The sequence below is a fragment of the Carassius gibelio genome, chromosome A19 (assembly GCF_023724105.1).
Source record: "Carassius gibelio isolate Cgi1373 ecotype wild population from Czech Republic chromosome A19, carGib1.2-hapl.c, whole genome shotgun sequence".
Lineage (NCBI taxonomy): Eukaryota > Metazoa > Chordata > Actinopteri > Cypriniformes > Cyprinidae > Carassius > Carassius gibelio.
Window position 1 is genome coordinate 12,379,103 of NC_068389.1, and position 12,629 is coordinate 12,391,731.

The window sequence follows — 12,629 nt, forward strand, 5'->3', positions numbered from 1 at the left end:
TAGCAAACTAATCAAAAACAGATATTGGCACATAAATTGAAAGTAACTGTATCCCAAACAAGAACTATGCAATAAAGAAAGATGTCTCTTTCCTTATTTGACTACATAGTGAAATAAATATATTTGATCAGCACATGCTAAAATTATTAAATAAACAGTAACGGGTAGATTTTTTTTCATAAAATATGTACTTAGAAATTAAGTCTCTTAATGCTGATAGAAGTGTAAGAAGTTTTTTTGTTAAAATAGTAAAAATAGCAGTAGACGTAACTAACTGACAGTTTTGAGGGTAATTTGCATTGATTATATTTTAGAAGTAATCCACCTGCTTTTGTGCATTACAGTATATACTTTATAAGCCTCAATAGAACATTTTTACCTTTGTGTGGTTAAACACAAACATGTACACGTTGTATATGCTTGTCAGTGTGAGTTCTGAATCGATTGTAGCATTGATCAAACCTCTCACATAGCCTCTCAAAGTATAACATAATTACCTTGTACTTATGGTAATGATTTGCTTATAACAAACTGTCTATAGGAATAACCCCTTAAGGCATGACTGAAAAGATTTCATCTTTTAAGAAACAATGTATCTTTATGAAGTAAAGATAAAAAATCAATTCAATGCCCACATTTGCTACCGCTCCCTTATGGAGTGCTTGCATTGAAAATTCATGTTGCTTTGACCACAGATTCAATCAATAGCTGGCTGGCTGTACAGTAAAATAAATTAGTCCACTAATATACCACTGTACTGACATGATAATAAAACCACCTTATTAACGGTTGTTTTTCTACACTTGAGAATTTAGTTTAGTAATTGACATTAAGTATGAAGAGATTATATTGTTTTTTTGTGCACAAATCAATATAAATGTTCTTCTTAGACAAGATTGCCATGTAAATATAGCACTATTAAGAAAATATACTAATGTGTGTGTATACACACACACACACACACACACACAAATAACCATGCACACACATTATTTTATTAGTCCATCATGACTATATTGTTTAATAAGCAAATACCACAATACAAAGATTATGATGAAATAAACAAATGCAAAATTAATTCTTATTTACAACTTAATACACTGAATTTGGTTAGAGGAAGAAACCAAATGTATAATGTTTCACCATGATATTAAATAAAACAAGGATCTTCTCAATATGAAACCTGTACCAACACAACGTACCATTACAACCAAACACGGACAACATCTAGACTCCATCCACAGACCTCAATTAAACCTCACATTTTAAATAGTGCTAAAGAACTTCAAAGCAATGCATATTCCTTTAGCCTTTTAAATGTTAATAAACCTCCTTTACATTTTCTTCAATTAAAAATGCATCTAGAAAACAGCATGTACTCATAGCTCCTCAATACCAACAAACTATAAAAGTTCCACGTGCTGTCACTTGAGAGCTGCTGCCAATTATTACAGAACTATAATGAAATATTGACAATTTAACAGATCAAAATAGTCTTATGAATATTTACAAATGTCTCTTGGCATGAAGTTGTCCCATGCAGTGTCTGGATGCGCTATGCTTTTTGATTATACTGCTACATGAATGTATAAGCAGCTAAATGCATACCTGATAATAAAATACATTTACTAAGCTGCCAGGCAAAGCTGCAGTGTGGAAGTACCTTGAATAAATGTCTCTTTTCAGCCTTTTGAAATGTTGCGTACCTATTACATGTAAAATTTCTGAAATATATACTGTATCTGTTACTCAACCAATACAGCTGCATCAATTAAAAAAAATAAAATCACACATACATATTGATATAACAGCTCAATTACATCAGAAATGGCAATTAATGAACAATTAAAAAGATGTGAACTCATGCCAGCAATAGATAGATAATGACCAACTTTTCATTAATACCCTTTAAGTACACTCGTAAATTATTGTGCTTAACTTTGCGTACCTAAAAGGTCACTTCCTCACCAGAGCCTGTGATTTGACATATTGAATATAAACAAGTTAAACGTCTCAGAATGATGGCAACATTTAAATGTTCCTCTTTTATATTTAGATTTGCCTTATGTGAACATCGCTTGCTTGCTACTTGTGAAAGTAAATGCTCCGTTAGTTCCGAATGATTAGAATGAGTGTATTTCTTTAATGGACTGAGATGAGAGGTCTGCTGTAGACAGGATCTGATTGGTTCTCTTCTGGGGGTTATATGAGGACACAACGCTGTCAGCTGCTCAACTAGTATCACATGAAAACAGGCAGAATGGAGCTCACAGCAGGTGCAGCGTGCAAAAGCATGGAATCTACTAGTACACATTATGAATGAAATATTTCTCGTAAGAGCACAGTCATTGGTGTCACTTTGTTTTGAAAAGTGGTGGAGACGTGGGAAGGGGGCTACACAGATGTGCTGCTTGTTATGTCACAAAATGGTGAAGGCTTAGCTCATGTAATATTAATTAGGATATGCAAAGATGATCATTTACTATTCTGATAAGTAGTCTGAAATAACATTAGCATTATAAACGTCTTAACTCATTTCAGTCACATTTGTACTGTTACGTTCTCACAATGCTGCGGTTATTCTGGCTTAATATTCATACATATGTAAATGTTTAATCTTTGGTCTAGCAAAAAGTATTCCTTTGTGTATGAGGGGTTTGGGTTCTAATCCGCCCTAATGTGACTCCTTATTTTAATAAACCATAATTACAGCTGTACATTAGTGGATATCAGTAGTGGGACACTTTTGTTAGCATTTCGTTTTGTGATTAAACTAGGATAAGAACAAGCCGTGGAAAGCGATTCGAGCGGGTGTGTGTATTGGAGATCAACTGCTATCGTTGCACACATCGAGAGCCCAGCAAAACATTAAAAATAACAAATGCTAGGACAGAATAGTCGCCCTTTTCTGAGAGACAATAGAGTGTTTCATTTCCTGCGCTGGGTCACAGGTCTGAATGAACCCTTTCATTTATAATATTCAAAAACAATGCGAGGGCATAAATGCTATGCTCAAAAACATTCAACCAGGAAAGGCTAAGTGCATTATACTCATGATACCACCCCAACTTCCACTTCTAAGCCTCAGGAGAAGTGATTTCTCAGTATCCACAGTCCCTTAGTTGAGTAATCAGAGACGGGAGATCTCCACGTTGAGGCACAGTTCCCCCACACTCTCATAGTCAGGTTCCACTATCCCATTGCCCTGATGAGCCTCTTCAGATGCTTTGGAGGTCTTGATGGTCTCGTACCCAGGATCTGCATTCTCTGTAAGCCCCTCTGGAGGCTGGGAGCCAAGAGCCATTGGGTTTTCATCCCCAACCGTGGTGTAAAGATCACTGGAAGTCGACTCCGCCACCATTCCCTTGATCTCCCCAATGCTGCTGTAGTCATTCTCAGTTTCCTTTATCGTATTCTTCACTACCTTGGAGTACACGTCTGATAACTGAAATTACAGCGAATTAGATATCTTTACTCCACAGACTTGATTCAGTGCAATATTGATTTGCAAATATTAGTATCGGTAAAAACTGCAAAAAGACTTCAAGCTGATCTTTAAAAGATGCTGATGCTGAGCGTACCTCACTGTCCGGAGACACATTGTCCAGAGGCGCTGCAGTCGTCAGCGGGGAGAGTAACTGTAGGACAATGATTAAAACAAGACCGTTAGTTAGAAATGTTTTGTATTTAATCAGGTTAAACATACAGCAGCATAGGAAATGGATCACTTCAGCTGACACTTGCTAGTGTCAAGGACTGATTGATGAAAAAATGAAGCCACTTATTCATTACTTAAGAGTTACTGATTGAAATCAAATGTACAGTTCCTCTCCTAGCAAGAGCGGTTGTATATTTACAAAGAGAATCAATAATAGGGTCATTAAATTAACAAAGTAAATCCTACAGAAGGTCAATAACAGACACCTTGTCTGTTGGAGAAGAATATCAATCCCTACTGTAGTCACCTCACAGACAGAGAGATTACAGTCAAGCGGGAAATCTGCTATAACCCATTCAAGATTAATAGTGATGTTTTAGTGCCAAAATGTCAAGACTGTTTTGTCTCACCCCGTGAACTTAACGTATGCTTTGCTTTGATATGATAGAACAGAATGTGCATCAGAGACTCTCCAGATGTGCTTTGATATTGGTTTAATTAGCAAAGCAATTATTTTAATAGCCCATCCGTGTGGCTCCGCAAAGACACCCCTGACCTCATCACAACTAACAAATGTCTCTTACAATAAGGCTTATCTGCTAATTCACTCTATCCAGCCCTCTATATCAATTAGAGTGTCTCTTCCATTGATTTGTCCATATAAGAAATGAATAATTATCAGATGCGTTTAAAACACACTGCAACGTCATCACACAGACAGTCACAAAGATTAGGATGTTTGTTTGTGATGACATCATTACACACACATATGCATACATACAGTCTATTTGCATGAATTATATATTGAAATGTAAGTTTAGTGATGATTTTTATTACGAGAATATATGTATGGATCTTCATAACTATTATATCACTCATGCTTATGAAAACCGTATCATAACAGTCACATCTCATGCGAAAGTCTGAGAAAGTGCAATGCACAATATAGTGGAACAAGTCCTGGCTTATAAAGAAAAGAACCTGATTGATAAACTCATTGCATCACAGCAGTTGTTGTTAGAAGCTCCAGTTCCCATAAAAACAGTCTGCATAGGACTGCACATACACATTTGCAAAACCAACCTGAAACATGCACTTTTTTATCCTATTTGAGCATTAGAAACAGCATATTGGACAGTTCATGTCAGTTTTTATTGCTCAATTGAAATACATTATTTAAATGTGAGTTTGGCAAGCAGTTTTGCTATTTCTCCATTCAAGTAGACAGAAGTTGGTCTTGCATGACCGAAATAGCTGCCTGGAGGTGTTGCAAATATGGCCACAGAGTAAACCGACTCTCCTTGAAGGTACTTTAACTGCGTAGAGACCTGAAGTGGAACAAGCTGAATAAAAATGTCATTTATTTTAGCCAAATGTTGCATTGTACTGAGGTGGAATGCAATGACTATTGGGTGATTTGTTTCCCCAAATAATACCAGTTTGTAGTGCCCTTCATACTGAACACATACATTCCCCTTGAATGACAGTACGGCCCGGGTGCGGGGCAATGGCCTGTAGCGCTGCTCTCAGTGGTGTCGATTAGTATTTGCTTTTACACAGTTGTCAGCATGTGCCCACACATCTTTTGACAAGGCATCAGTGCTAACAATAAAAGTCCTTCCCTTCAGCAGAAGATTCTGAGTGTTGATGTGCTGAAATCACAGTTTATCAAAGACAGCTGCCCTCAGTCCGGCACGCTAGCATAGTGACAGTCACTGGCACCAATGCATAATGACACACATGGCACTCCACTCAAGCCAGGCTGGCGTGCTTCACTCAAATAACCAAACATACAGTGCAGTCCACCCCGTGAACTAATGAGGCAATGTGTGTGCATGTGTTACAGCATGCACTTGTCAGTTTGGCTGTCCCAGCTTTAACTGAATGATTCTCTTGCTTAAACACAGATGATGTACCTGTAAACATGCTCTGCCGTCTCATTCATCATGAGGGTGAGCTGTCAGACAGTGGACAGCTGGAATCCACTGATCCACATGCGCACGTTACACACAAACATGTGACCGGTAAGATAAATCACAGCTGCCCCATTACACTTCTACATCAGGCCACAGTGAATGGGATTTGGATTGAAAGGTGTCAAGTTTAAACCCACAGTGTAGCAGGAGAAACTTTACCCCAAAGAGTGCAAGCAACATTTGACTTCGTACAACTGTAAGAGTGCCAGTGCTGTTGCCAAATCTTGTGCTGATGCCAGTGCATTGGCCAATCTGGAACTATTAAACACATTTCCATTGTAGAAAGGTTGGGCAAAATTTGTTCCGCGCTGGCTCCTAAAATCAGAAACTATTGACATCAGAAGCCCAAGGGCTGGCAAGTTTTGGAAAATCACTTTTGGCAAATCTGATGCACAACAAAACTTAAATGCTTTCTGTAAGCCTTCAAATTTGTTCAGTTGGTGAACGCCCCATTCCTATGTACTGTATGTTGTGTCACAACAGACTCTTTACTCCTCAATCTGACTACAATTATTTTGTTCGCAAATATCAAATGTGGATACTGATTGCTTGATTGTTATTTTATTCATTATACATTTTAACGATGCATTTTGAATGTTAAAGTGTGTTCTCCAATCTTTTAAACAGACTGTGACCTGTAATGCTGATCTAAACATAATACATTGTGTCGTAATGCACCTCTCAGGTCAGCAGAAGCATGCGTCGGTTTTGAGTAGATCTCTGGCCGAGCATGAGATCTAGCTCTGTTTTTGGTGGAGAAGACACATAATTGATCTCGAGCACAAGGACAAAGGAAGCAGAAATACAGGGCAAAAAAATGAGAACAACAAAAGGACAGAGAGAGAGAGTACATTAGATCATAAGAGAGAGAGAGAGAGAGATTGACAGAGCAAAGGTGCAAGAAGCAGTGATGAACAAAAGAGGGGCAGGGCGTCCTCGACTGGTGACAGTGATGTGTGGCTGTAGTGGATGCTCACACCGTGTGCAGACACTGAGTGTGGGCGCAACAGCAGCCTGTCTGCTCTCCTCTACAGATGGCTTCATTTGTATGCTACATGGACACATGCGTATCACCGTCAACCACAGCTCATATCCTAAAAGACTGTAATTAAACTGGAAACACACGGTTCTCTATTGTTCCCTTATTGTTGGCACTGGAGAATTCTGGTGCAGCTCTTTTTGGTTTGTTTCTGAGATTCTTCTTCTTTGTTCTCAATTATAGGTGTCAAAGGGTTACATCACTCTGCTAAAGGAAATGATCACTGCAGGACAGCAACTGATGCTGTATAAACAATTTGAACTCCTTAATGAACATTACAAATACAGTACTGTGGAGGTACCAGGGTAATAGTATCAAATGATACTTTGATGGTACTCATTTACCATGACACTTGCATGTTATTCAAGGGGTGTCCAATCATGCTCCTGCAAGGCCATTAGCTCTTAATTTCAACCCTAATTAGCCAGACGATCAAGATTTTTTTAGACTACTTCTCGCATACAAATATGAAACATTTTCCCATGGGGTTGTCACGATATCAGAAATGTTGAAAAAAAAAAAGTCAATATTAATATATTGCAACACCCCTGTTCCCTGCCATACTGTATTAAGCAAAAAGCGGTGAGAGAGGATTCATAAAAGTTGGAGAAGTGAAATGACTGAAGTTGTAATCATATGACAGCGGTGGATGTAGTGCGTCCAGACATCACAAAGTAATTTATCCAAATGTAGTGCAGCGACAAAAAAAAAAACTTCCAAGGATGTGTGCTGGAGCTAAACCCAGCAGGAAGGTGCTCTTCAGGAAGAGGATTGGACACTCCTACACTACCCCTAAGGTAAAGGGATACCAGCTTATTGGTACTTTGCATAGATGATATGTAAAAGAAATGCTAACAGTCCTTCTAAAGTATCGGTAGTACTAACTATTGACAAAATCCAGTACATGTACAGCATCTGCCAGGCAAAACAGGTGCAGGTATGTTATGCCTTGAAATTAATTGATATGTACTCTACAGTTAACTCTACGGGACAACAATGGTACTTTTATAAGAAAGAGAGTTTGTTCGCCCCACCTGTCCGTTCAGAATCTGCTGGTTGTCATTCTCGTCCAGTACCTTGTCTGGTACAGGAGGTGGTTTTTCGTCCTCAGGCTCTTCGTCATTCACAATGGCGGCTGAGTGCCTGGCCTCCATGTCAGCGCTGTAGCGGCTCTTCTTGCTGAGGTTGACCGAGGCATACTCCGCACCATTGGGCAGCATGGTGTAGTCTGGTGTAGCGGGGCTTGGGTGGCAGTTAAGAGGAGGTGCAGGTGGTTCCTCTGGGCTTAGTGTACCGTTGGGGAGGCCAGTGTCCTTGAGTTCTTTCACCGTCTCGTACAGACAGTCCTCAACACTGACATCACGGGAGGCGCTGACCTTCACCACCTCATACGTGCCTACTCCTGCGGGAGCTTGAGCATCGATGGCTGCTTCGAGGGTATCGGTGGGTGGAATGCTGGGTAATTCACGGTCCTGGTGATACTTAGAGGAACGGATTTCTGACTGGCTGGAGAGCACGTCTTCTGAAGGCTGGGGACTTGTGTCCATTGTGTCTGTTAGTACTGAGGATAAAGGTAAGTGGAAAGAGTGTGACTATCTGCTATAGTCAGCTCCAAACAGTGTCAGTAAAGCGCTGCTGTAGAACTGTTACCTGTACCACTGGTGAGAGGCCCGTTATGAGAGCTGCTGACCGCCAAGTCAGTACCATGGCTCTCTACTGACTGGCTGCATACTTCTTTTTCTGACACCTGCAGGGAAATAGAACAGAAAACATTGCCTACGCACTATATATATAAGTGAAATACTATAAAATACTACATTGGGGTCAGAAAAACACACAGGGTTGTCATAGATTGAGGGGTCAAGATGAGATATATGTGCTAGACTTCTGTATATTTCTTATAGTTACAGAGTCAATAATAAAACTGACTGTAAATGTCACTTGTGAGATTGTAACATGCATCGCTTGATTTTTTGACAATAGAGGGGTGCAAGAATAAAAATTAAAAAAAATTAAAAAAATGGGTCATGGACCAAAAGAGGTTGAGAACCCCTGCTATGAAGAGACCGAAGACAAAGACACTTGGACTGAGCTCATTGTTTGCATCTTTAAACTATGGCAAAAACACTGTGCAGTGGCACTATGGGACAACCTAGTGGTAGGTCACTGAAATGTCTGTTGCCAGGGTGATGAAGTCCTTCTGATACAGGAGGGTAAATCTGAGAGCCACTCTCAGATTGTCACAGCAAGACAAAGACTCCATTTAACCTGTCAGGCTGAGACAGACACCACTATTTAAACCAAACCCTCCTCAATTAATATTGACAGGCAAGATGTACATCATCGTGTAAAGGTTAGCCTTCAGATATCCATCAAAACTACAGAGGTTTACAGTGTTAACAGAGAGATAATGTCATGCATTTGCTTAATCATTTAATACGCACTTTATAATACAGAGGGTATCAACTCTGAGGTCTCAGCTCCATGTGTTGTCGCCGAATCAATTAACTTTCAAATTACACTCAATTTTAATAGACAACTATTTATAAATAGGAAGCACCTCTTAAGTTTAAAATGTTATGTAAGAAATATTGGCTACAATGCAAAGCTACAAAGTTGTTTAAAACAGTTAAACAGTTAACAGTAAAACAGTTCAATAGAAAAACAATTAAAATATATATTTTTTTCAAACTATGAATTGCTCCGATTTAAATTCTAATAAATTAATTACTATTATTTCAATAGCATTTTTCAATTTAAAATTTAGGGACAATAATATTTCAATGATTTTGATTTTGATGATTTCAATGTCTTTGTCATCAGTGTCCCATGATCCTTCAGAAATAATTTTAACATGCTGATTTGCTGCTCAGGTGACATTTTCTTGTTATTATCAATGTTGAAAACACTGCTGTGTGTCACTGCTTAATACTTTTGTGGAGCCAGTTATATGTTTCTTTTTCTTTTGACTCTTGATTAATAGAAAGTTCAGCTGAACGGCATTTATTTTTAAATAAAATCTTTTGTAACAATGTAAAAGTCTTCAGTTAAATGCACTCTTGTTGTTGCATTCAAGTTTTATAGTGGTGTCCACCTCTTTTTCACCGCTACATCCCTGTGTCCAAATGATTTATTTCAGTTCTTGTACAGTCAATAACAATTAAACCTGACTGAGTTGTAAAATGTGTTGTTATTCTTACAAGCCATTTAACTACTCCTGAGGAATTCAAAATGAGTCGTAAACCTCAAAACGTTGAGAGCCCTTGGTGTAACAGTTTCTGTCATACTGTATGCATAACCAATGACTGTTATTAACACCATTTACACAAAGGAAAAGTTTTGAAATTTGTACAGCTGTCATGCTGCTGTCAGCATGCAAATGCAGCTTCCATAGCTAACGATAAAACTGAAGTAAATGCAACCTGACATACATAATAAACATAAAATCAACATCTGGCTGTGTGGTGGCCTCGTGATCTGTGTGTATTGCAAGTATGTGCTCCAACAAGACATGAACACATGCTAGAAGGCCCTCATTTAATGTTGCAATGAACGATTCAAGCATAAAACATACCCACAGACCCTGCCTATACAACTTATTTGTAAATGCATGGATGTGTGTGTGTGTGTGTGTGTTTTAGCAGTCAATTATGCCCCCACACTAATCTCCTGACTGCTAAACATCTCCTGAACTCTGTCCTTGGCTGATCATTTCACAGAAAACACTCACTTAAATGCAACAGACCCAGAGAGAAAGGCATCTCATGCATGAAGTTTCTCATCTCCCTGTGGCCAAACAGAAATGTTAATCTGTCTGCTTCATGCTTCCCTCCCACAAGTCCCGGGTCTCACAATGACCATCCATTCTCTTCTCCGTTCTCCCATCTTTACCAGGCCCTCAAGCACAGCGGTCACACATTCTCGTGACTAAAACACTCTCAAGATGGTTCATGTCATCTTGGGACTCTCTGTGATTAAAAATGTCTTTTGAAATGAAAGATAAGGATTGGTTCAGAGGGACTGTGTAAGGCTCTGTTTGAGCCACAATGAGGCAGCACAGGCTTAAATCTCTTGGATGGAAAGCATCACTGAAGCACAATTCTTACCCCATTCATCAGGTTTTCATGGTCTCCTGGCGGCCCCCCTTTTTTCTTCCTGTTCAGTCAGAGGGAGAGAATTACTGAGAAATTTAAATTAAGTATGGCAATTGGCAACATTTAATATCATATTACAAGATGCAATCTAAGATGTGTTCTAGACAGCAAAGGATTTAAAAACACATTTAATATAGAACTGAATCTTCAAATCTGCTCCAAAGGAAACCACCATTGGGAGTTTTCTACCAGTTATATGGTTATAATTTTCATTAAGACAATCCTTATATAATTTCTTATTATCGTATACAAATAATTTAAATAAAAAAGGAAAATTACAGCTGATCTCTTTTGAAAAAAAAAAACATCATGGCAAATAAATAAATACCACGACATGTAGGCCTACTAAACGTTTGTGATAGACTGAACTTTTGTTAAATTTTGTAAATATTGTGTAAAATAAAGGTTAATTTAATTTAAAAAATTCTGCACATCTCATTTACAGGTCCAGGGGGTACTTTTTATATTTTCCATGCCAATTTGGGGAAAAACTGTGGAATGCTACAGAATGGATTTGTGGTAAAATGTGTTAAATAAAGATTAGAGCATAACAATAATATTAGTAGGGGAAAGCATAATATTTTAGAAAGCATAATTAAATTAATATGTAATTAACAAAATATGTAATAACAGAGATGAGGGATGTGTTGAATTTTGTTATTGATAGTTTTCCAATTATTATACAGATAGCATATTTTCATATATTGGTATCAGGTATGATCAAGTCTGCTCTATATTTTAAAACAAAATATGTAATTTTCTACTTCTTCTTAAAAAAAAAACACATATCAGATGTACCAAAGAATATGAGTGTTTTACTGATACTCACCCCTGGCAGCTTGCACACAGCAGCAGCAGGACAGAGAGCAGCAGGAAAGTCGTGAGTGCTGTGAGCGTGCCTACAAGTACCAGCTCCCCTTTAGCCAGCGCCGCCGCCCCCGCGACCTCTGACCCCAACATAGCACTCAGCACAGGAGCCATTATACATCACAATGATGAGTCGCCTTCATCAACCAAATGCACCTCACTGCACAGGCTGGACACAAAAATGGATAGAGCCATTGAAAAAGAACTAGGGGAGGAGAGAAGAAGAATAGTTTTTGATATGGAATGGTTCTCTTAAAGACATTTGTACTTGAGCAAACCAAGAAAAACTTGAAACCTTATTCGTTTTTGTTCCAGAGTCAGATTATTATTATATTTAAGTGTGAAATTCTGTATGCTAATTAATCAGATGATCTCAGATCCAAATGATGTCATGGAACAAACTTGAAATCATCCCCAACTGTGGTAGAGCTCTTTGTCCAAAAGAGTTTTGCTGATTCATAGCCACAAGAGGGCAGGCGAGTACAGATGCAGAATCCTGACACGCTGGCGCAGTGAACCCAGCCCGAGGCTTCTTCAGAACAAATGGCTCTTGGACATTTCACTCAGTAACCCAAACATGTAGGCTAGTTTGATTTGACAGCGAGCCAGATTAAACAGAGTCCTGGACCAGGATGGGGTGTGATGGAGGCCCCCGCCTCCACAAGCTGAATAGACAGATAACAATCAAATGGCTGGCATCCCAGTGGTGACTGAGGCCCGGGCGGGCAGCGCTTCTGATCTTTTGTGTGAGGGGAGATGGACAGCACCGCTGCTCTCCGAAGGGTGAGTCTTTCCTCTCCACTCGCTCAAACTCTCCGATAAGAAACAGCAGAATGAAAGCCACCAAAATCTATGAAGTTGGGATTCATTGTGAACAAATCCAAATCTTTATGTTGGAATTATTCGGGCCTTTCGCTTTTTTTTCTCAGTCCAAA

General features: G+C 38.8%; 1 protein-coding gene across 2 annotated transcripts in view; it reads right to left on the minus strand.

Moving 5' to 3' along the window:
- Positions 1 to 989: 989 nt before the first annotated feature.
- Positions 990 to 12,629, minus strand: part of LOC127935243 (phosphoprotein associated with glycosphingolipid-enriched microdomains 1-like) — a 41,307-nt gene continuing 29,667 nt past the window's right edge. Inside the window, exons 3-8 of one of the 2 annotated variants that reach the window (XM_052532941.1) lie at positions 11,657 to 11,899; positions 10,780 to 10,828; positions 8,324 to 8,420; positions 7,708 to 8,234; positions 3,582 to 3,638; positions 990 to 3,445 (exon numbers count right to left, since the gene is read on the minus strand). In XM_052532941.1, coding sequence (XP_052388901.1) covers positions 3,131 to 3,445; positions 3,582 to 3,638; positions 7,708 to 8,234; positions 8,324 to 8,420; positions 10,780 to 10,828; positions 11,657 to 11,808 — 1,197 coding nt within the window. In that variant the 5' untranslated portion in view covers positions 11,809 to 11,899 and the 3' untranslated portion in view covers positions 990 to 3,130. The remainder of the gene's footprint in view (positions 3,446 to 3,581; positions 3,639 to 7,707; positions 8,235 to 8,323; positions 8,421 to 10,779; positions 10,829 to 11,656; positions 11,900 to 12,629) is intronic. The other variant, XM_052532940.1, reaches the window with a different exon arrangement.